The following is a 26,168-nucleotide window of genomic DNA, read 5'->3' as shown; positions in this document are numbered from 1 at the left end:
ACCTAAGTTAGAATATTGCGCGCAGAAAAACGATTATGCCATTGAAAAAATGTTAGTGAGCCCTCTATTTTGTGTCGCGTCTAAGTGTGTACGGTATACACTATATACTGTATACGTACTACATACAGTGCAGAATAGGTGAAAATAAGTGACCAAAGTTATTGACGCATTTGAACATGATGACGTCATCACAATTTTAAAAATGGTGAATTATGCGAAAGATAATTGATTGATCTAGACAATATAAAAAAATTGAGTGAAATGGAATACGGATAAGTGGAGATGCGCTCTATTAAATTTGACGAGCTAAGACGAAAGAGAAAAAAATCCTATATTTTATATTCGGGTGGCCATACGATGATGTCACAATGTCTGGTTAGCCATATCAATGCATGATTCGAGAAAAACAACTCATCTACTTCCAGAATATGTAATTTTAAAAAAGTTCACCACGTAGTTTAGAATTTATGACTGTTTAAAAAAAGGTCTAATTTTGACGATTTTTTGAAGTTTTTCATCAAAAACACGCGCAAATTATCCAATTCTACGTGCTCGTGTGACGTGATTTTAAGTCGAAATTGATTGAAAATTCATAAATTTACTAGAAAAGGCTGAAAAAACAAAAATCAAGCAAAAAAAAGATGTTTTTGCGCTACGTGCGCACGCGCGCGTAAAAAAATTGCGCACGCTTGGGAAATTTTGAAATGCTCAAAATGACATAAAACGCATAGAAAGTTGATTAGAAATTGATTTTTCGCATTTTGAAATTTCAAACGCGCGTGCGCGCGTAACTTTTTGTGAAACATGCCATTTTTAATCCATAGAAAGTTTGAGCATGATCTCACTTAAATTTTCACAAAGTTTCAATACAAAACAACTTTTAGTTTTTTTTCTATGATCAATCATTGAAATTCATGAAATCGCGCGTAACTTACGCTGCGCAACTTCAAAATCGTCCAAAAGCTTGGCTGCACATCTACAGCTATAGGTCAACCTTATGACAAAGTTATACAATCTTATGTTGGCCACAAGATAGAGATGTGCTGCGAACAAAATTCGGGGAAAGAAAGAAGAATAACATAGAAAAACTAGATTTGAACTCGTCACTTTGACGAGTTCGGGTTATCCGCGCATACGCAACATGCACATACTTTAAACTATATGAACCTCGACAATTATTATTCCATCCTATGACATGAATTAAGATTGTTTACAGTGCTGAATTGTACCTATTTTGTAGCATACAGCATATTACAGTGTTTACAGAATACACTGTATGTTATATACAGTGTAGAATAGACGATATTACGAGACCCATCTTTTAAATACAATTATTAACACGATGACGTCATCAAATCGACGTCTAAAGATAACAATTTTAGAAGATAAGTATCTAAATAATTACATTAATACAAATTTTAAGAAATTTAAATCCGTAAAATATAGATGCGCGCTCTTTTAAATGTGATGAACTATGACGCAAAATATGAAAATATGACTTTTTGTATTCAACTGGCCATATAATGACGTCACAACATCTAATTGGCAAAATATTCACATGAATCTGTATCTACAATCCAATAGCTTCCAGAAAACGTTTTAATCATGATGATCACTTTTTATTCTGACGATCTATAACAGATTGAAATTTAATGTAAAGATGAAAATAGGTGACCCACTTTATTTACATTTTTAGACATGATGACGTCATAAAAATTAAAATATTTTTAACTCATGTGAAAGATAGTTGATTGACCTAGACAGTATTAAAATATCTGAGGAAATGGAATACGTATAAGCGATATGCGCTCTATTTAATGTAATGAGCAATCGCGAAACAGTCAAAAATCCAATATTTTACATTCGTGTGGCCATACAATGACGTCATAACATCCGAGGGGTAAAGATTCTGCATAAATTCATATCTACAACATATCTGCTTACATATTAAGTTTAAAAAATTGGGGGTAACGGTTGATCCTGAGGAGCTATAATAGATTCAAAGTAGGTATAATTTTGACAATATTTTGTCACTTTTGCAACTAAAACGCACGCAAATTGTCTAAATCAACGTGTTCGTATGACGTCATTTTAATTTGAAATGATGTAAATCTTTTTTAAAATGACTAAGAAAGGCTGTAAAATCATAATTCAAGAAAAAAACACATGACTTTCATGCTCCGTGCGCACCTTACGCGTAATTTTTTTCGCGCGCGTGGGAATTTTTGACATGCTAAAAATGTCATGATCAGCGTAGAAAGTTGATTAGAAATTAATTTTGCGCATTTTTAAATTTTAAATGCGCGTGCGCGCGTAACTTCTTGTGAAACATGTCATTTTTAATGCATAGAAAGTTTGCCCTTGATATGACTTAAATTTTCACCAAGTGTTAATACAAAACGACTTTTGGTTTATAATCTATGACCAATCATTGAAATTCATAAAATCGCGCGTAACTTACGCTGCGCAACTCTAACGTCATATAACGAAGTTTCTTGCACATCTACAGCTACAGGTCAATCTTTTGACAAAGTTACACAATCTTATGTTGACAAGGATGAGAGATATGCGACGCACAAAAATCCGGGAAAGAAAGAAGAACTAGACATGAAACTCGTCACTTTGACGAGTTAGTTATCCGCTCGACAAACGCCACGTGCACGTCATACGTTAGAATATTGCACACAGAGAAATATTAAGGCATTATGACCTGAACTAAAGAATATGATATGTTGTTATTTCTGAATTCTGTTATTTTGTGTCATATAGTATACACAGTACAATCTGTATACATATCACAGACAGTGTAAAATAGGTGAAATTACGGGACCCGTATTTTATTGTAATTTTTAACATCTTGACGGTTTCAAAATGAAATGCAAAAGTAGAAATTTCAGAATGAAATTATCTCAGCAACAACGTATTAACGTGTAGAAGAAATTTGAATACGTTAAATATTGATGCGCGCTCTTTTAAATGTAATGAAATATAACGCAAAAGATGAAAATACGACTTTTTGTATTTAACTGGCCATATGATGACGTCACAACATTCGATTGGCACAATTTTCACATGATTTTGTATCTACAATACAATAGCTTCCTGAAAACATTTTAATCCTGATTATCACATTTTATTCTTACGAGCTATAACAGATTAAAATTTACTGTAAAGATGAAATTAATGACCAACGTAATTTAAATTTTTAGGCATGATGACGATAAAAAAATTAAAAAAATTTTAATTCATGCAAAAGATAGTTGATTGACCTAGAATATATTAAAATCGGGGTGAAAATCGACTACGAATAAGTGGAGATGCGCTCTATTAAATGTGATGAGCTATGAAAAAAGAGACAAAAATCCTATATTTTATATTCGCGTGGCCATACGATGACGTCACAATGTCCGGTTAGCCATATTAATGCATGATTCGATATCTACAACTCATCAACTTCCAGAATATGTAATTAAAAAAAAGTTGTCCATGTAGTTTAGAATCTATGACTGTTTAAAAATAGACATAATTTTGACGAATTTTTGAACTTTTTCACCAAAAACGCGTGCAAATTATCTAATTCGACGTGCTCGTATGACGTAATTGTAAGTCGAAATTGTTTAAAATTTGGTAACATTACTAGAAAAGGCTGAAAAAACATAAATCACGCGAAAAAAATATGTTTTTAACGCTACGTGTGCACCGCGTGCGTAAAAATTTTCGCGCGCGTGGGAATTTTTGACATGCTCAAAATGACATGAAACGCATAGAAAGTTGATTAGAAGTTGATTTTTCGCACTCTAAAATTTTAAACGCGCGTGCGTGCGTAACTTTTTGTGAAACATGCTATTTTTAATCCATAGGAAGTTTGCGCTTGATGTGACTTAAATTTTCACAAAGTGTCAAAACAAAATTATGTTTCGTTTTTAGTCTATGATCAATCATTGAAATTCATAAAATCGCGCGTAAGTCACGTTGCGCAACTCTGACGTCATTCAAAAATAGGAGGTGCACAAGTTCACGTAAATGTCGATATGTTGACAAAGTTACGATATGTTCTGTTTACACGTTTTAGAGAAACGCGACGCACAAAAATGACAGAAGGAAAGAAGTATAATACAGAAAAAAACTAGATTTGAACTCGTCACTTTGACGAGTTCGGGTTATCCGCGCATACGCAACATGCACGTACTTTAAACTATATGAACCTCGACAATTATTATGCCATCCTTTGACATGAAATAAAAATGTTTACAGTGCTGAATTGTACCTATTATGTAACATACACCATATTACAGTATTTTACAGAATAAACTGTATATATGTTATATACAGTGTAGCATAGACGGAATTACGAGACCCATCTTTTAAATCCAATTATTAACACGATGACATCATCAAATTGACATATAAAGATAACCACTTTCGAAGATAATTATCTAAATAATTACATTAAAAAAAATTTGAAGAAATTTGGGAACGTAAAAGTGAGATGCGCTCTCGTTTAAACGCAATGAACTTTGACGCAAGAGATGAAAATATGACTTTTTTAATTCAACTGGCCATATGATGACGTCACAACATCTGATTGGCAAAATATTCACATCAATTCATATCTACAATCCAATAGCTTCCAGAAAACGTTTTAATCATGATTATCACTTTTTAATCTGACGAGCTATAACAGATTGATATTTACTGTAAAGATAAAAATAAGTGACCCAAGTTATTTACGTTTTTAGGCATGATGACGTCATAAAAATTAAAATATTTTTAATTCATGCGAAAGATAGTTGATTGACGTAGACAATATTACCATTTCGGGGGAAATGGAATACGTATAAGCGAGATGCGGTTTGTTGAATGTGATGAGCAATAACGAAAGAGTAAAAAATCCTATATTTTACATTCGTGTGGCCATACGATGACGTCATAACATTCGAGTGGTAAAGGTTCGGCATGAATTCATATCTACAACATATCTGCTTACATATTAAATTAAAAAAATTGGGGGTCGTGGATGATCCTGAGGAGCTATAATAGATTAAAAATAGGCTCAATTTTGACAATATGTTGTCACTTTTGCAACTAAAACGCACGCAAATGGTGTAAATCAACGTGTTCGTATGACGTCATTTTAATTTGAAATGATGTCAATCTTTTTTAAAATAACTAGGAAAGACTGTAAAATTATAATTCAAGAGAAAAACACATGATTTTCATGCTCCGTGCGCACTTTACGCGTAATTTTTTTCGCGCGCGTGGGAATTTTTGACATGGTCAAAATGTCATGATCAGCATAGAAAGTTGATTAGAAATTAATTTTGCGCATTTTTAATTTTTAAATGCGCGTGCGCGCGTAACTTCTTGTGAAACATGTCATTTTTAATCCATAGAAAGTTTGCCCTTAATTTAACTTAAATTTTCACCAAGTTTCAATATAAAATTACTTTTGGTTTATAATCTATGACCAATCATTGAAATTCATAAAATCACGCGTAACTTACGCTGCGCAACTCTAACGTCATATAACGAAGTTTCTTGCACATCTACAGCTACAGGTCCATCTTTTGACAAAGTTATACAATCTTATGTTGACAAGGATGAGAGATATGCGACGCACAAAAATCCGGGAAAGAAAGAAGAATAACAAAGAAGAAGATGAAAAAAAAGATATTTACAATCACAAGGGTTATCCGCAACTTAAAGTTGCGGATAACCAAAAAAAAAAAAGATGATGAAACAGGACGATTACAAGGAGTTATCCGCTACTAAGCGGATAACTAATAACAAAGAAGATGAAAAAAAAGATATTTACAATCACAAGGGTTATCCGCAACTTAAAGTTGCGGATAACCAAAAAAAAAAAAAAAAAAAAAAAAGATCCTGACAATAACAAGGGGTTATCCGCCAAGTGCGGATAACCAATAAATATATTATTTTTTCTCTCTCCAGCAATCAGATGTGAAAAACTTGTGAGCCGCACAGGAGTAGATCTTTTCCCACCAGACTGCGATAACGTTCTTGATACAAAATGCTCATTTCTTTGTCAAGAAGGATATAGACAAACTACTGGAACAGCTACAGAAGTTACATGCCTCATAGACGGCCTTTGGTCCGCCAACCCCTTGCAATGTACCAGTGAGTTAAATTGAGTTTTACAAATTGTCGAAATTACGACCGCAAACAAGATTTCATGCAATGATCTTTATAAACTGGAAATGGTTCCAACTTCTTTGTAGAATATTTCCTCATTTACTCTTTGAAACTATTTAAAACATTTTCTTTAACACCCTGTTTTTGACAGAAATAACATGTGACGCCCTACCCATTCCTGCAAATGGAGTGCGTGACTGCTCATCAACAGATCTTGAGATTGGCACAACCTGTCAAACGGTCTGCAGCGAAGGATATGAACTAAATGAGGGCGATAGTACACGAACGTGTACTCAAACACAAGATAACACTGGAACATGGTCAGGGGTTGAACCACAGTGTGTAGGTGCGTTGCCTTCCAAGATTTTCAAGCATTTGAGAATATACAACATACAATGTTATATCATGTATGACTGTACAGCCTAATGTTAAACCAGTAATAAGAACAATAATAATAAACACAATTTATTTTTGCTGTGTGCCAGTATCTATTAGCAATTATATGATCATAGTCATGGACGGTTACTTCATGCAAAAGCACCGACTATTATTATTAAACACTTCCCATAATCAACAAATCAATTATCCCTTATTTTTTATGCAGATGTTCTCTTCGTGTACATAAAATCAACAGCTTAACATCACAACTTAACTCTTTCCCATTATCGCACATTTCAAGATCTTTTTATGTAGTCTCAAATCCTTTTTGAAAACTGTACATAATAATAATAATAATATCCTTGATTTATAAAGCGCCTATGTTGTGAAACCTCTAAGTGCTGTACATAAACTAATACGAAAAAAGGGAATTCCAACCATTACAAAAAAAAAGCCAAACCGAAGTAAAGGGATGCGCCTTCATCGCTAACCAGAGATCGGTCTAATTGTACCCCGGTCAGCACCAGTCTCTGTCATCCCGGACTCCGGCGCCTCCTGTCCTACTAAATTAGATCTAAAACAATCTAGGTGGCATGGTAAAGGAGAAAAATAGAAAAAAAAAATATTATTATTATCAATTTTATCTTTACAGCAAGGGAATGCCAACCTCTTCCTGTAATTGCTAATGTGGAAGTAAGTCCTGCAGAATGTCAGAGTTCACCACAGAAATACCAGTTTATTTGCACCTATCGATGCCGAGCAGGATATACCCTGAATGGCATTGACAATACTATCTGTCGGGCTGATGAATCGTGGTCTGGACAGGATCAGCCACCACAATGTGAAGGTAAGTTAAGTGATCATTAAAAGAAATAACAACATTGCCATCAATATGGTCCTTAACCTTAGACAACTGTTTTCTTCACTCATTCAACTCTCCAAGATAAAACAAAGATTTGTTTCTCTCTTTCTCAATAGATGCCACTGCTCCAGAGCTGACAAACTGTCCAGACAAAATAGATCAGGGCAATGACCCTGGCTTAAGCTCAGCAGTGGTAATGTGGGTACCCCCATTAGCAACTGATAACTCCGGTCTTCAACCTGTCATCACCACAAGTCACAATCCCGGGGATGCGTTTGAAATCGGTGAAACGACCGTTCGATACACCGCAACGGACGGCAACAACTTGGAGTCGCAGCCTTGTACTTTTATAGTAACGGTCAAAGGTTAGTATTTAACCCTTTTACAATTTAAGAATTTAGTACGAAGACCGAAGAATTGGCATTTCTTTTGTGGCAAGCTTGGTTTTAAATTAATGTGTTTTTTACAATTGATAAACTGCAGCCATGTAAATAATTCAGTTTTATTATTTAAGGAAATAGAAAGGGTTTGGTATAGACAGAAATATAAAATCATATAATATACATATAGGTAAAAAATCCTATCGGGGATCTGTATTGTAATGTATGTTGTAAGTGCCATTATATCAATTTTGCAGTTTCACAGTCATAAAATACTTCATTCTATTTCTATTGTCTTTTTTTGTCCAGATGTGGAAAAACCAACCTTAGTATCCTGTCCCGAAGATATAACCGAAAGCAGTAATGAAATTAAAACAAATGTATTCTGGGAAGACCCAGTGTTTATTGATAATTCCAACAAAGATGTTATACTCACTCACCTTAGGCAGTCAGGTAGCGAGTTCTACTGGGGAGAGAAACAAGAAATACGCATTGAGGGCAGAGATGAGGCTGGCAACTTAGAAGTCTGTACTTTCTTTGTACAAGTTAGACGTAAGTAAACATTTTTAACTACTGTAAAACTCTCGCCCGTATTCTTAAACCAGACTTTAGTCGTAATTGGAGCTAAAACTTTAAAAATGACGTCATTTTAATTCATAAACCGAACTTCAACTAAATCGCCGACTAATTCAGGCCAACCTCGACTAAATCAAGACGAATTTTGATCGATTTTTTTAGTCCTAGAGGGGGCAGGCTAAATGGTTGACTAAATGGTTTTTAAACGATGTTTATGAAAAAATGTAACAGTCATTGAGTTGTTATATTGGCCAGATATTGAAGAATGAAATATCTATTTTTATATTAGTTTAAAATTAAGTATACATTGGTATAAGTTATAATAATGAAAATAATCTTTATTTACAACCGTATACAAATTACATTATTTTCTTCGCGCAAGTCCAACTTGAACTACGTCACGCCATAGCGACAATGGCAGATGCGGAAATTCACCACGCGATGGAATGTTTAGGGGGCCTAGCGCTTTCTTGTCACGCTATGAAGTGCGTGGTTCGTCGCGATCATACTTTGTTTGGGGGCCTAGAAAATATAAAAGTTACCGTACCGCCATGGTTCCTGAATATATTTTGAATATTTTGTTTGTTGTTAATCAAAAGTACCTCATTGTTAAATTAATACTGATCTTGTTCTAATAATTAACGATTAAAATTGCTTTTCATGTATATAGTCCTGATGCGTAAAAAGTGTTGTAAGAAAATGGAAAGTGATATCAATGCGCAAAATTTTGTCTGCTCCTCAAATACTCTCTTGTCATTGGCCAATTTATAGCCTTTGTTACCCAGACGTGTGCAACTCGACTAAAAGCTCGACTTCATTAAGTCGAACTGCAAACTTTGACTACTTTGTTTTTTAATCGAATTTGAAGTAATAGTTCGAACTACAACTTTTTCAAGTCGAACTTCGAACTACAACTAAAGTCCGGTTTAAGAATATGGGCGTCTGTCTACACTATCAAACTAGTGTGATGTGCCCAAATATGGTAGAGATATGACATCATCATGTCCACACATTTTTTGTCACATAAAGTTTGATAGTGTAGATAAAGCTTAAAGCTCTGTCTACACTATCAAAGTAGTTTGTGTGCCCAAATATGGTAGTGATATGACATCATGTCCATATATGGACACATCACATCACATCACATCACATTCTATAATTTAGGGGTCAAAGACCATCTAATCTCTTGGATCTATGCTTTTCTATGTGATAGAAAACAACGTGTTAAACTAGGCGATGAATTGTCCCCTTGGACAGTCGTTAAGGGCGGTATCCCACAGGGATCCTGGTTGGGGCCCATGTTGTTTATCATCTTTGTCGACGATCTTCTGGATGGGGTGCCGTGCATGAAATACATGGACGACACCTCCATCCATGAACGCGTCGGCAAAGATGGGGCAACTGTACTCCAAACCACTCTTGACGAAACTGTCCAGTGGGCTAAGGATAACAATATGTCCCTTAATATTAAGAAAACGAAAGAGATGAGAATTAGTTGTAAATGGTCAAAGACTGCTTTTGAGCCACTTCATGTTGGAGATTGTAATCTGGAACGTGTTGACGAATTTAAACTCCTTGGTGTAATTATTTCTCATAATTTGTCATGGCAACCTCATATTGACAAAATGATTAGTAAATGTAATTCTAGAATGTACTTTCTCAAACAGGTGCGGAGGGCAGGCCTGGATGCCCCCGCACTTGTCCAATTTTATACTAGTATCATTAGACCAATATTAGAATATGCGGCCCCAGTTTGAGGATCAAATATTACGAAGCAACAGAGTCAACAACTTGAACAAATTCAGAGAAGGGCCTTTAAATGTATTTTTCTGCATGCTACTTATTCCGATGCCCGCAGCTTCCTTGGTTTTTCTACCTTAGAAGACCGCCGTGTTCGACTATGCAAGGATTTTTTCGTTAAAATCAAAGACCCCAGTCACAGATTGAATCATTTGTTACCGGAGGCTCCTTCTACTGCTTATAATCTTAGAGAGACTCCGTGAGTTCTGTATCCCAGAGTTAAAACTAACCGTTCAAAAACGTTTCATTATTAATCACGGACTATTCCAAAAATGGTAAACATTTAGTGTTATGTTTTCGCGACCTTCCGTACCATTGTGTGTAAATATTTTTGAAAATTTGTGAAGTTTTTAACATTTTTTAAATTTTTAAAAATTTTTTAAACTTTTACATTTTTATAATGCTGGCCTATATCAATATTCTGATGTTTTCAGTTAAACTTGTTTTTAACATTTTGAATATATATTTATTGTTTTTATAATAAGTGATATTTAATTGTAATTTGGTTTTAATATTTTGATTGTATGTTCTACCTTTCTAAATGTCTTTTATATTTTTATATTGCATTTTATTTTTCTGAGTGAAACGCTTTTGTTAAACTTCAATCTTTCGTTTGATTGCAATAAAGTTCTATTCGTATTCGTCTATTCATACTGTTACAGATTCAAAATTTTAATTTATTTTTTCCAATATAAAAATATGAAAAATAGTACAAATATATTTCATTAAAAGTATAATTAAAAAAATTACAGTAATTATATTTATGAACTGTTAATAGTTATTAAATGACCATTTTTTGTAGAATATTCATGCCCATTCCATCCCTCTCCTCTGAATGGAGCTCTCGCTTGTGAGACTTGGCTTGGAGGTCAATTCTGCACCGCTTCCTGTCAGAAGGATTTTGACTTTTCACGCACGCCAGAGGAATTGTACTACTGCTCTACCACTGGTGCTACGCCAGCATGGGTTTTGTTTCCATCATTTACAAGAGATTCCACAATGGAGTTTGTAATTCCATGGCCAGATTGTTCTGGTAGGTTTAATTTATTTAATTTTATTTTTTATTTAATTTATTCTTAATAATGTTTGTAAAGTTAAATTATGTATGAAATATATTATAAATTAAAAAAAAATATTATATAAATATAATATATAAAAGATTACTACCATTAAAATAAGGAGCTTTTGCTTTGCGACGTATATTGCGTCGTCAGTTATGATGTGGCCTAGAATCCCCACATAGCCAAATACCCTCATATGCACACAATTAATTTACATTAACTAGATCCTAAGCAGTGGTAAATTGAATGCTTCTAAATAGACCTAATGTATTTCTGTATTTTAAATTATTATTTTTATATTATTTTTGTCAAATCACAGGAAAAGTAAAAAAAAAAAACCCCACTCTACAATGAATATTTCTCATTTTTTCAAGCAGGCTAATTTACTTTTATTAATTTTTTAAATAGTAATGGTTCCATCAAATGCTAATGTTGATCTGAGTGTCCAGTACTATGCTGACCATTGCGCATCACCAGAAGGAAAACTAGAAATCCAAAATAACTTGATCAGTCAGTTTCAAGATTTGAATGCAATCTTTCCTGGTCTCTGTAACGATCCCGACACGTGTAAAGTGGAAAACGTGAATGTGTACTGTGGAGCTGACAGTGCTGGCGCTGTCGGGTCATCAAAACGAAGAAGGCGTCAAGTTGTCCAGTACGTGATTACCGTCAATGCCACGGCAACGGTCAGTGGCAGTGCAGCCCAGGTAAAACTTGAAATGTTGTTTTTTTTTTATCGTAATTTAGTTTGTTGTTGATGTTTACATACGGTATAAAGGTAATTGTAGCTATAACTTTGCCGGGATGCATTATTTTTTTTCACTTAAGTCAATTTAAGATTTCACTTTAAGGGTAGCCCATCATACACTTTAGTGGTGAATTGGTTTAAAACGTTTAATACTATTTACAGTACTGACTACAAATCATGTACCATAACCCGCGTTTGTCGCGCGTGTAAAATATGTGTAATTGCCGCGTGCCTGTATTTGCCGTGTGGACCATGACGTCATCACTTTGTAGCTTTTTACTGGTAAAATATGGAACTCCCGGTACGACGCCCGTGACAACACACACGTGGGTATCAGTTTGTTTTGTTTCTATTGTTTAGGCCTCTACCATCATATTTAGGTAATCTGAACCCGCCCGTTACTGTATGTAACAAAGTTTATTTTTTCTCTATTGTTTAGGCAAACAATAAATAAGAAGGTTTATAGAATTCATGTAAATTGTTTTTCATCGGGGTTTTGTTTAGAGTTCACGTCGTATTATTTTATATAATGTGAGGCGTACAGTGAGAAGTGTACAACAGGGAGGCTAGAATAGAGAGCTACTGTACCTAAGCCCCCCACAAAAAAAAACATATTTAGCGATCTTTAATAGGTCAATAAATAGCCTAATAATAGTAAAATTATAAAATGATGTTTCCCTGTATTTTCGTAACCGTAAGCCAAATATTTAAATTAAAATACAGCGCTAGTGTTTTAGGCCAAGTACAGTATTCGCTCAAATAACTGTGACTGTGAATGGGTTTTCCGCCGCTCGGTGTAGAAAGTACAATTATTACGTTCTTCTAACACGTTTATTACATGTCTTTTAGTATATTTCTATCTAACATGTCTGCATTGTATACTTGCTTTATACATTCTCTGCTTATGAAACGACTTAATAAGTTGCTAAATTGACGTTTAAAGCAGATATTTGTCTGACATCAGCCCATGTTTATAATGAAAACAAAACAAGGTTCCGAAAATGGTACAGTCCAAAATGAGGTGTGCAATTAAATAATATCAACGTAAACATATGCGCACGGTATCGGGGCTGTAATTATAAGAGAACTGATTTCCCCTGGACGGGAAATGGTAAAAACTTGTATTTATTCGACCTCGCTTCTCTCTCGCTCTGGCTGTGTGCGGAGGAGAATCGCTCCAACGTGGTTTCGTGGAGCGATTAATGGTCCAGTCCGTAACAGGGGTGTACATTAGTTACCGCGCTAAATACATGCATGTCAATACTGGCGTTGTAATACTATATAAATGTTTTCCTCCCCGACGGGGAATGGTAAAACCTTTATGTTATTATCTGGCCTAGCAATTACTGTGTGTACTCAATGGATGAACTCTACAACGTGGTGCGTACAGAAAGTACGTCATTCGGCCACCAGCAACGATCGTGTTTTGAAAGATATTGTTGGGTCTTTTCTACCTTGTTTTTTTTAATGAGTTTTCTCAAATACTTAATAAATATGACTTAAAAATATATATAAACAAACCCTGAAAGCCTAGAATAGTAGTACTGTACTCCGATCCCGGTAGTAGGCCTACTAACTAGGCCTAGTATTTTCAATCACAGATTGCATCATGATTCATGGAGGTTTTTACCTCCATGATTGCACTATGATAAATAAATCGATTTTTTATTTCAAATAGGCCTATATTTTGTTAAATAAAATGCTGTTATCCTGTACTGTAATTCCAGTTATTGTCTGTTTGATGATAATAATATATATGAACAAAACATCAACAAATTATAAATACAGTTCGCTGCAGTTGAATTACTCAATGCAGTAATGCATGAGTGAATATGGACAGTATTGTTAGTACCTAATTACACGCGAGTCACGCGTTTTTCACACCCGTGTAAAATGTGTGGGCTTGGTATATGATATGTAGTCAGTACTGTATGTAAATGATGAACTATTTTGTCCACAGCAACAAAAGATGTCGGGCAACATGCCGGATGAAACTGAAATAGATGTCACCGGTGCCCTACAAGAATATGTGAACACAATACAAAAGTTAGTGACAACAGGTAACCTATCAATCCCACTGGATGGTGACATTCTGGCTCCAGAAACCAGTCAGGATATTGTGATGTCAGAGATTACAATTGATTGCGATGTTGGACAGGTTCTAAGGAATCTGAGTTGTGGTTAGTGTTAATTGATTTATTTATAACCAACCATTACCCATGTGACAACAAAATTTGCCCATATATGGACACAATGTTGTCATATCACTACCATATTTGGGCACGTACATCACACTTTGTATGTCGAACTAGTTTAGCTGAGCGTTTAAGGCAGAGGCGCTGTTAATTTCTCTTTATTCACCTCATAAACAAACAAGGAGTAAAACATATTTTTAAAGATAAAAGGGACCACCAGGAGGATCCAACAATATTGGCATGGGTTTTTGGCCGTCTCGCTCCTAGTTCTGGTGGTGGAACAAGTCTTCTCGGATAAGGACTATAAACCGTAGGTCCAGTGTACACAATTATGTGCACTTTAAGAGAGACGAGCAGGGAGTTGCCCCAGTGAACTGGTTCACAAATAGCCCATACAGTATCTGATAGAAATGAATTTACTATTGGTAATCCTTGTTTACTTACTTATTTCCGGAGCTCAGCATTTTCTGGATAAGGAGTCGAGGCTAGGCATGCCTATAAGCCCCTCTTGAAAATGACATCAAATCTCGAATACGGCGCAAATTTTAGAGGGTGGTTGGACCATGCCTGTTCGAGACCTGACTTAAATCGTTGGCCACATGTGCCTAAAATAAATATTATTTATATTTGTATGATATATAATTCTTTACTTTTTGACTATTTGTTTTACAGTAAGCTGTCCCGTTGGAACATTTTTTGATGTTGGATCTGAAATTTGCGAAGATTGTCCAATTGACATGTATCAAGATATAGAAGCACAGACTACATGCAAAGTGTGCCCAAACAATAGATATACACTGACAACTAAAACTAAACAATTGTCTGAATGCAGAGGTAAGAGAAACAGTATTGTCAATATTACGACTTAAAAAAAACTTTGTTTCTAATTGTAACTAAATTTATTAGTCTCTTTATTTTTTTGAATTTTTTTTTATTGATTTTGGAAAAGAAAAAAAAAATATTTATAATTAAATTTTTTTATAATAATTGTTTCAATTATTTTTAACATAAATTTGTATTTCCATTAAAAAAACAATTGTGTTATTATTTAATAACAGCAATCACTCATTTTTTAAATCTTCTACCTAAATTCCTAATACCTAAAAGATGTTTTCTTGATTGATATCAAAGCTATTGCCATTGAAACTTTACATTTACTTCTCGATCAAAATCGCATTTCTCTATTTTATTTTTTTATTTTTTTCTGTTGTTGATTACCAGAACCTTGTGAACCAGGAACGTCGTCTTCAAGTGGGTTAAAACCCTGTGTTGCCTGCATGAAAGGCTTTTTCCAACCAAATCCAAGATTTACGATGTGTGCAGGATGTCCAGATGGTTTGACAACGTGGAATGTTGGAACTACGTCTGCATTAGACTGCACAGGTGAGCAACTATCATTCAAACTTGTTAGGCATTTCAGCAATTTTCTTCCAGTTAATAGGGAGGTTTCGCAACCTTACGAATACGATAACGAAAACGGATAAGTCACACATTTGTGAAACTTTTAAGCTGATCCCTATTTCATATTCGTAAAGCGTATTCGTGTTGACGAATATCACCAGTCATATTCGTAACTACAAAGCGAGTTTAGTTTTTGATCTATTTTGCACATTTTGCATTTGAATCAGGAATGATTCATGATTATAATATAATTATACTTTTATTGAAAGTAATTTACTAAAGTAATTTACTAAAATGCCAGGTCAATTTTGATAAATAGCAGTTTTTAAAGTCCTCACTCGCTTTGATGTTACGCTAGGCCTAGGCAGCCAAGCAACACGTACATGCGCTTCGCTCAAACTTACCGCAGTCATATTTTGGACGGCGCCCTCAATATTTTGTTGCCATGTGAAACAAATTTTTGCTGACTAACGAAAAACGAATACGTGTGCGTGACGTTTTCGTTATCGTATTCGTAAGATTGCTAAACCTCCCTATTACATGTTGCAATTAACTCTCCTAAACCTGACTTTCTGTTGGTCCAAAATGTCAGGGGTCAGATTATCAGAAAAAAAAATCATCTTAACCTTTTGTAAGTTAATTTATCTTGCTAATGTCATTTTTAAAATTAGCCTAAGCAACTTGTTTTGCCGGATTTGTTCCTTAAATCCTAGATGGGGAAGTCCATTCCTTAAAATTTAGAGAACTATTTACTGTACTTTTCATAATTATATTGATGTAAGCAGAAAGATTGATACCAGCCCAAGTTTTAAGTTTTAAGACTTTCTTGATTTAAGATTTAAACCAGCAACCTCTCATTTACAGGACGAGTTTCCATAATGCCATCATTGAGTAAACAATATTTATTCTAATTTTAGTTGCTTGTCAAGCTGGACACTACTCTCGAACTGGTTATGAACCGTGCGAACTCTGCCCTCTTGGTGAATACCAATCCAACGAAGGTCAGAGGTCATGCGATTCTTGTCAACAAGGATTTACAACCTCTGCTAAAGGTGCGGCATCATCTTCGGAATGCGCAGGTGAGTTTTGGCCGTAGAATAGTTAAATTATACGACACCATCATGCTTTTTCAGGTTACTGAAACTTTTTTTTTTATACGTAGATCTCTTCTTTGTGATATCCCTATTCAGGGACACCCCTATTAAGGGGACGCTTACTTCTGAAATGAATAAAGGAAAATGTACATTTTAACACTATGGATAAAACCATACTTAAGGGACACCCCTACTAAGGAGACAATTCAAAGCTATCTCTTTAATAAAGGTGCTGTTGTATTTAAAAGGTTTTTGTTAGGTAATTTTTACGATATTTTATATTAATAATTTCAGATATTGACATTTGTTTGGTGTTATCTCCGTGTAAAAACAACGCTACTTGTTCCGACACGGTTGATGGATTCCAGTGTTCGTGCTCTCCCGGAATTTATGGTTCTACTTGCGACCTCAACGTCAATGAGTGTCTCAGTAATCCTTGCATGAATGGTGGCAGTTGTCTAGATGGAACAAACACATACTACTGCGTGTGTGCGGTAGGATTCGTAGGGATTAATTGTCAGATAAACATCAATGATTGTGGACCAGGTATGGAATCAAGGACATTATATAGTTTTCAAAGATTTAAAAAAAATCCCCATTAAGTTTACCTTTTATATAAATATTTCTTCATGGTTCTAGTGGTAGAATGAATTTTCTCGGATAAGGACTATAAACTGTAGGTCTAGTGTACACATCTAGCTCAGGTGCACTTTAAAGAACATAGTACATCTTTCGAGACAATTAGGGGGTTAGCCCGGTGTACTAGTACGCACACAGCCGCTGTCACACATAGCCACTGAACCAGAACTAGGCCCTTTGGGAGAACAGTCTTTGACTGAAGATTCTACCCAGTATAAAGAAATAATAAATAAATAAAATAATAAATTACAAATTTTAAAGTTTTTTTAGTTCCATTTTCATTAGTAATTTTTAATTGTCTGTTTATTTTACTCATATTTTACTTTTTAACGAAATAAAGATTGAAATGAAATGAAAAAACCTTAGATTTGTAGCATATGAATATGTGTATGATGGAAACCATTCAGTAGACCATTGTCAATAACCTCTTGTTTTCATAGGTGCATGTCTCAATGGTGGACGCTGTATCGATGCTGTCAACTCCTTCACGTGCCAATGTGCATCCGGTTTTACAGGAACAAACTGTGCTGTTAATATCAATGATTGCATTACACATAATTGTACTAATGGAGCTACTTGTATTGATGAAGTTAACGTAAGTTACTTACTGGAGGAACTAATGTATATTAGTACATTAAATATAGTATTTTATTTTACTATGATGCACAGATGATAAATAACCAATTTTTATTGCTAAAGTAGTGCCTCTAATATATCATTTGCATACCTATCACAACATTGATGTCCCTCTTCCCTTAACAATGTAAAGCTCTGTCTACTAGTAAACTAGTTTCACAAACAATTTTGATGTACCCAAATATGGTAGTGATATGACATCGTTGTCTCCATCTACAATTTTTTTGTCCCATAAAGTTTGATAGTGTAGAAAGGGCTTAAGAATGCCTAAATTATTTAATTAAATATTATGACAGTTTTTAAATTGCTGTTATTAAATCTTTTTTTAATAGAGCTTCTCGTGCTACTGTACACCAGGGTACACAGGACCACGCTGCGAGCAAGATAAAAATGAGTGCGACGACTCCCCCTGTCAGAATAATGGAACGTGCTTAAACACGAATGGTGCTTTCACTTGTACATGTCCTCCGGGTTTCCTTGGCGCTGTATGTGATGTCAATATCGATGAATGCACCACCCAGAATGTAGTCTGTCAAAATGGTGGTGTTTGTGAGGACAGAGCTAATGCATTTTTCTGCCGTTGTGTTTCTGGATTTTCTGGAACATTCTGTGAGACAGGTAAGTCAGTTACTGATTTACTTCTGCTGTTCTCTTGTTTAAAAAGGACACTTTAAGAAAAAAAGTTTCATTGAAACCTTCAAACCCCTTGTGGTTACGGGCTTGTATAAAAAAGAAGTAAATAAATAAAACTAAGTTTGCACAGCCTTAAGATTTTCTAATCTTGTTATATTTACAATGTTTTGTTTTTTCTTCATTTCAGAACTGACATCAAATTATGATTTAAATTTCCTGTCAGCGAGTGTCAGTAACTATTGCCGGTTAGGAGGCATCCCAGACTTGTACGAGTTTACAATCACATTTTGGATGAAAACCGCAGACAAAGACAACTACGGTTGTCCGATATCGTATTCAACGAGGGACGACATGGGCGTTGTGGTGGACAACGCACTCACGCTGCAAGATTACAATAGTTTCAGTTTCTATGTCAATGGCGAGGCAGCTTTTACATATGTTCAAGCAAATAGGTATGGTTTCTTGCTCTTAATTACCTACTTTGGAACGCTTTATTTAGGGGACACCCCTATTAAGGGGACACCCCATTAAAGATAGACCCCCATTAAGGGGACAACCCATTAAGGAGAGACCCCTATTAAGGGGACACCACTTTAACTGGACACTTCATTAAGGTTACACCTCTATTAAGGGGACACCCCAAAAGGTAAAAGCACACTTTTCTAACAAACGAGGGGCAATATATGTTTTAACACTATGGCCAATCCCTATTCAGGGACACCTCTATTAAGAAAACACTTTCTGGTCTAAAAGTAAGGGGACACTTTTAGACCAGAAAGTGTTTTCTTAATAGAGGTTCTATTGTATTTAAGTTCAAACTTAAAAATGGACAATGTCTTGTATATTATTTAAGTTCAAACTAACTTATATACTATTTAGATGTGCAACACACTAAAATCATATGTAATTGTAACACAACACCCTTATCCCAACCAATGCAATTACATAGTACAGCTAGTTGTAGAGGATACCAAATGGACCAAGATGGAGCCCCTTTGCAACTTAATTTTATCTACTCCTCCCCTAAACACTGATGTTAATATTCACAGTAACTCAGCTTGGCATCATATTGCTTTGACCTGGGAAAGTCTATCCGGATCATGGTTTATTTACATGGATGATGTACTACAAAAACAGGGAACTGGCCTTCAATCCGGCCATGTCATCAAAGGAGGAGGAATCTTTGTTGTAGGCCAGGAACAGGATAGCTATGGAGGATCATTTGTCCGCAATGAGGCATTTATTGGTACTCTAAACCAGGTAAGAACAACTTGTGTTTAGTCTTCATCTTTTTTCTTTTTTTTTTTCTTTTTTTCTTGACTCTAGTGTAACATTGTCTGTAGGATTCTCAGTTTCCAATGGACCATTGCATTTACATTTCTCTTCTGCTATCAAAGTTTTTAATGCAAACCACTTTAGCCTTGTATACACTATCAAACTTGATGTGCCCATATATATAATAATAATAATAAATACTTTATTTTAACACGGAAAAGCTTGTGTCACCATAAAGGTGTTCTTCTACAAGGCCGTGATCAACTAACAGTAATACATTACAAATTTTAAAATAACAAATTTTAAAAATAACAAATTAGAGAACAAAAATATATGAACAGAAACCTTAATTACATTTATGCTAAGAGTACAAAATAAATAATAAATCACACCAATAATTTTTTTTAAGTATTTAAATTTGTGGCATTTTGCATTGGTTTTTTTAGAGTATTCCATAAACTAGCACCATGATATGAAAAACTTTTTTTTTTATATTCTGTTTTGGGTTTATCCAATTTTAATACATCCTTTGATCTTGTATTGTATGTGTCTAGTTTGGGTGTAAATAGTTCGTTTAGATATGACGGTGCTTGATTATGGAATATTTTATATAACATTTTGGCTTCATTATTATGTAGTTGAGTATTAAGATTTATCCAGTTTAAGTTTTGCAGGGCTTGTGTACTTGAGTCGTATTTCCTTGTTTTTGTAATAATTTTGGCTGCTCTGTTTTGTAGCATTTGTAGTTTATTAGTATTTTTTTTTATTTGATTTGCCCCACACAATATTATATTATTATATTAGTTAAACTGTGGAGAGATAATACTATTATACATTAAGCAAGATACATGTTTTGGGACGAGATTTGAAGATTTTTTTAAGTAGTACAAGCCTGGCAATACTTTACTTTTAACATTATCTATTTGTTTATCCCACAGTAAATATTCATCAATAACAACACCTAGATGTTTACAGCTTTTTACTCTTTGTAGCCGAACATTGTCTATGTTTAAATTTAGATCAATGTTTGCTAATATAAACATTTACATTTAGACTAAGCTTGTTACTTGCTAGCCATGATTTGATTTTTTTAAAATCTTCATTAATTTTTGCAAGTACTTCATTTATATCAGAAGATGCAACGTAAAGAGCTGTATCATCTGCATACATACTAATCTGTACACTATTTACATGCTTTGTTAGATCATTTACATAAAGTATAAATAAGAGTGGTCCCAAAATTATGGTAGAGCTATCCTTAAATATGGTAGTAATATGACATCATCATGCTCATATATGGGCACATCACATTTTTTTGACACATAAAGATAGTGTAGATAAGGCCTTAAGGTGGACTTAATTATTTACCCCCAACTTTACCAATAATTGGTCTGTGACACCAACTTACCCAGGTAGATATCCAAAGCTTGAATGAGCTTAATGTTTGTTAGCAACAACACTTGTACAATAAATGATGTGCTTATGTTTTTCAGCTGAATATATGGGATTATGCTCTGACTGCTAATGAGATCCACTCCGTATACACCGACTGCAAGTTCTCAGGAAATGTCTTAGCTTGGGCAGCAGTACAAGAAGGCTTGACAGGCAATGTCCAGTCAGTTGCGCCAACAACACGACCTGCAGGTTTGATAATATTATTTATTTATACTTTGAAAGTTAAAACTTTTAAACTGAGCTCATTTGTATCTTTGATGTCATTGCAAACACTTCATGAGCAAAACTTAAGATGTATTGTCCCCCAAAACATGAAGAAAAAAAAATGAAGGTTAATCGAAAAAAGATTTTGAATAGGTCATTTTGCAGTTTTGGAGTAAAAAAAAAGTTTTTCACTTATAAAAAGACAAATTGAATTCAACCAAAATCTCATTTACTTCCAGTCAATTTGACTATTTTTGCTTTAAATTACAGCTTCCTCAAGTAAATATTTTTTTTTTCAATCCTATTTTTGGTAAAGTGAATAACTATTATGTGACATTAAAATGAATGAAACATTTTCAGGGGGACAATATAATCTTTTAAGCTGGTGGTGGTAAGACCACTGTACTTTCAAGGTTGCAAAATCTTATAATAACTTTATAAAATATTTTTATTTTTTAGGAACCTGTGTGGTGCCCACTACTGGATGTAGTGACATCACTTGTCAGCAAGGGACTAGCTGTCTCATATCTGGCATTGTAGCGAAATGTTACTGCACATCTGGCTTCGCAGGCAAGACATGTCAGTTTGGTATGTATCACATTTTAAAATAAGTTATGGCAAATTAATTAACTTTTTTGTACTTGTTTTTTTATATATATTTATAACTTATCATCACTATCATAATTTGAAAGGCATTCATTAACAATAACAACCTTTTGCAGTAGATTTTGTTATAATGATTAATTTTTTGTTATTTTTCAGATATTAATGAATGCGATACTAATAATGGCGGTTGCAGCCACACCTGTACAAATACCATGGGTTCATTTACATGTCAGTGTCCACCTGGTTATTTCCTTCAGGGACTCACATGCAAAGGTAATACTTACTTGTCTTCCATATAATAATAAGTATGCTGCTATACGAAATGTTTCTGATTTTCATTTTTAATATTGTGAACATATATATTTTCAACTTTTATATACTTTCACATTTAACTTTTTTTGTTTTTAGATACATCATTTTGTGAAGAAAATGGAATAATTTACAGGGTAAGAAATATATGAACATTTTCTAAATTGTTCACCCAATAAATAAATTCATAGTTTATTTCACATATCAGAACAATTTGAGACCTTATGAAAATTGATAATTTAAAATGCAATAATAAGCATTAAAAGACAAATATTTTAAAAATCATTATGAAAAATATTTATATAGATTATTATTTTGTTAGAACGATCAAAGTTGGCGAGTAGGCTGTGAGGAATGTACCTGCCAAGGGGGTATCATTACGTGTACCCCATATCAATGCCCCCCAATCAGTTGTCCTGTTGTAAGTATTAAGTTTATCAAACTACATTAGGGAGGTTTGGCAACACTATGAATACGATAACAAAAATGGATACGTCACATATTTGTGAAAGCTTTGAGCTGATCCCCATTTCATATTCGTAAAGCGTATTCGTGTTGACGAATATCACCAGTCATATTCGTAACTACATTTTACAAAACGAGTATAGTTTTTTTTATCTATTTTGCACATTTTGCATTGAATCAAGAATGATTCATGATTATAATATAATTATAGATTTATTGAAAGTAATTTACCAAAAGTAATTTAAAAATGCCAGGTCAATTTTGATGAGTAGCAGTTTTTAATGTCCTGTTTTGGACAGTGCCCTCAATATTTCATTGCCATGCGAAACAGATTGTTACTGGATTACAAAATCAAATATGTGTGTATGACATATCCGTTTTCATTATTGTATTCGTAGCGTTGTGAAACCTCTCTATTAACATACACCATTTACATCAATATACAAATACTAGTGTACCAATTTACAATATATACCCCCAGTCATTCTTCATATGTTCTCAGATTCCATTAAAGATGTATTGTCCCCCAAAAACATGAAAAATAAAGATTAATTAAATCAGACTTTGAATAGGTTATTTTGTAGCTTTAATAAATTCCAGTTTTTTTAATGTAAATACATTTTTTTCAGATCCAATTCTTGGTCGAAGTCAATAACTATTATATAACATTAAAATGGCATATTCAACAAAAAAACTTTAAAAAAAATTATTTTCAGGGGGACAATACATCTTTAAACTAAACGTAAAAGTACAAACTTAAATTTTATCTTAGCAATTTCAGTTTTTAACTAACTAAATTATAACTTTTTACCAGGGAACTATAGAATCTACCTGTGCTGACGGATGTTGCACATGTTGTGTGGCAGGTAGGCTCAATTATTTAAAATATTTTAGTGTTGTCTGAAGTACAGTACAATAATTATTTGGAATAAGTACAATAAAATTGAGTATTTTTGAAGCATTAAAATCCTTGTTTTATTTATACATGATTTGTTATTTGTTACATCAGAATTATCATTATTAATATCTATCTATTCTATTCTGTTGTTTATACTCTTGATTTTTCTTCATTGTTAAACCTTTATTATTACAAAATAACAAAAAATTAACCAATAATTAACCAATCCATCAAATTAAAGGTAAAAATTATCACATTTATCCGATAATATCTGATTTGAAGGAGATAATTATTGGTTAATTTTTCTGGAGCAAAACAAAAAAAAAACACTTCATTGGTTAATTTTGGGAAAAAGCAACTATAAACAAATGATATTAATATTGCAACTGCAGTTTTCCTCCAATAAATAAATGATATATTTTTGTATTAGACACTGTACCACCTACAATTACCTGTCCTGCTAATATCACCTCAAAAGCAGCCGTTGACTCAACACTACAGGTAACATGGCAAAATCCACAGGCCAATGATAACTCTGGTACTGTTAAAACAGCATGCTACCCACCGTCCGGTTCTGATCTGCCGCTCCAGATGTCAAAGGTCGATTGCATTGCTACTGATGGATATGGCAACGCAGCCTCATGTTCGTTTACAGTTTATGTCGCAGGTAAAAAAATTCGAAATTGCAGCTTTACAATCACAAGGTTTTGGTTCAAATCTCATAGAACTCTTTTATCTTGAAATGAGTAGCAGTTTGTGAACCTTTCTATAGTTTCGAATTCTCATCAGCAATCGCTTTTTGATATATTTTTTACTCTTTTTTTTGTTCTATTTGTTATAGTTATATTTGTCTTATAATTTAGTAATTTTTAAATAATTTACCAAAATCTTTATTATTTCTTATTTAGAATACAGTATTTCAAACCTGTTTTTATTACAGATATTGGAAACCCAATATTGTACTGCCCACCATCCCAAACGTTCCCAACCAATCAGGACGAGGCCGACGGTTTAGCCACATGGCAAGCGCCATTAGTGGCTGACAACTCATTTGAAGTGCTAACAGCGTCATGTGATCACACTAGTGGACGTTCCATATCAATTGGTAGTTTAAAGGTCAACTGTCAGGCCACCGACTCCAGCGGTAATACCGGAACATGTTCCTTTAATGTAACCATTATTGGTGAGTTTATTTAATATAAAAAATTGGGTTTAGAAAATAAATATATTTACCTAAACAGAATAAAATGAAAGTGAAATTATAATTTTTTGTTATTTATTTATTTATTAAAAAAAAAATGTTTTTACTTCATGTAATGTAATATTGTTCGATTTATATAGCGCTTATACAATCAAAAGATTGTCCCAAAGCGCTGAGAGAAAAAACAAAAAGAAATTACAAAGAAAAACATCCAACAGCGACAAAAAACTCGGCAATTACAGTATGGATAAACTATTATTGGTTGGAGTACAATGCATACATACAGAGCATTATATTGATTGCATTTGTTGTATTCAAATGGGAACTTTCGTTGTCAACATAAAGATTCGTTGAGTACTTTTTGTATTCAATTGGCAAATATTGTTCTCAACAGAACATCATTTGAATAGAAAACGTTGACAATGGAAGCTTTTTCGTTAATAATAATCTCAAAATACTCCATTAAATAATGGTAAAAAGTCCCAATATCGAATACGACAATTAATATATTTTAGAATCTGTCACTTTTAAAGCACCTTGCATTTAACTTAATTATTTCTTGCAGACACTCAGGCTCCAGATATCCAGTGTCCATCAGACATAGAATTAAACACATTCCCTGATGAGCAATATGTTACCACAACATGGCAATTACCAACAGCTACAGATAACTCTGAGCTTGTACCAGTAGTTAGTTGCAACAAGCAACAAGGCAGTTCATTTGATATAGGATTGAGTATCGTAATCTGTAAAGCTGTTGATGCGGCACAGAACGAGGCGGAGTGCGCATTCAATGTAGATGTTAAAGGTATAGTGGAAACAAAGTAGATCCCTAGAGGGACACTTTTGGTACCAAAAAAGTTCCCCTCAGCTGTATTCCTTTGATTAAACATATATTTTATTTATATTTTTTAATTATTTTTTTACATCCCACAGTGTATACAACAATTACAGGATGAAAATATAAATATAAATATAAAAACACTGCACTGATGAAGGGCTAGTGTTGCCCGAAAGCTCTGCTAACTTTTCTGGCTGTTTTACTTCTCGTTTTGATTTAGCTTTTCGCTTTTATTTTGTATCTCCATTGAGATCCAGCCACTGATACCCACAGCATTGTCACTTTTTCAGTAATTTGCCTTTGGATTTATAAATATAAAAACATATATATAAAATAACAAAAGAAAAAGCCTAATAGT

At 33.9% G+C, this 26,168-nt stretch overlaps 1 protein-coding gene across 2 annotated transcripts in view; it reads left to right on the top strand.

The window, feature by feature from the left end:
* Positions 1-26,168, top strand: part of LOC140050242 (sushi, von Willebrand factor type A, EGF and pentraxin domain-containing protein 1-like) — a 45,208-nt gene that overhangs the window by 3,396 nt on the left and 15,644 nt on the right. For both annotated transcript variants that reach the window (XM_072095351.1, XM_072095352.1), the window contains exons 5-29: positions 5,953-6,138; positions 6,305-6,499; positions 7,184-7,378; positions 7,510-7,758; positions 8,083-8,325; positions 10,952-11,182; positions 11,619-11,917; positions 13,919-14,138; positions 14,826-14,987; positions 15,375-15,536; positions 16,472-16,633; positions 16,943-17,194; positions 17,728-17,882; positions 18,256-18,541; positions 18,744-19,008; positions 19,606-19,816; positions 21,325-21,475; positions 21,950-22,078; positions 22,253-22,369; positions 22,505-22,542; positions 22,728-22,826; positions 23,685-23,736; positions 24,199-24,435; positions 24,709-24,951; positions 25,535-25,777. In XM_072095351.1, the coding sequence (XP_071951452.1) occupies positions 5,953-6,138; positions 6,305-6,499; positions 7,184-7,378; positions 7,510-7,758; positions 8,083-8,325; positions 10,952-11,182; positions 11,619-11,917; positions 13,919-14,138; positions 14,826-14,987; positions 15,375-15,536; positions 16,472-16,633; positions 16,943-17,194; positions 17,728-17,882; positions 18,256-18,541; positions 18,744-19,008; positions 19,606-19,816; positions 21,325-21,475; positions 21,950-22,078; positions 22,253-22,369; positions 22,505-22,542; positions 22,728-22,826; positions 23,685-23,736; positions 24,199-24,435; positions 24,709-24,951; positions 25,535-25,777 (4,782 nt within the window). The remainder of the gene's footprint in view (positions 1-5,952; positions 6,139-6,304; positions 6,500-7,183; positions 7,379-7,509; positions 7,759-8,082; positions 8,326-10,951; positions 11,183-11,618; positions 11,918-13,918; positions 14,139-14,825; positions 14,988-15,374; positions 15,537-16,471; positions 16,634-16,942; positions 17,195-17,727; positions 17,883-18,255; positions 18,542-18,743; positions 19,009-19,605; positions 19,817-21,324; positions 21,476-21,949; positions 22,079-22,252; positions 22,370-22,504; positions 22,543-22,727; positions 22,827-23,684; positions 23,737-24,198; positions 24,436-24,708; positions 24,952-25,534; positions 25,778-26,168) is intronic.

This window comes from Antedon mediterranea, chromosome 5, assembly GCF_964355755.1.
Source record: "Antedon mediterranea chromosome 5, ecAntMedi1.1, whole genome shotgun sequence".
In the NCBI taxonomy this organism is placed as follows: domain Eukaryota; kingdom Metazoa; phylum Echinodermata; class Crinoidea; order Comatulida; family Antedonidae; genus Antedon; species Antedon mediterranea.
The sequence above is the reverse complement of the archived record's forward strand: the minus strand, read 5'-3'. Positions and strand labels throughout refer to the sequence as shown.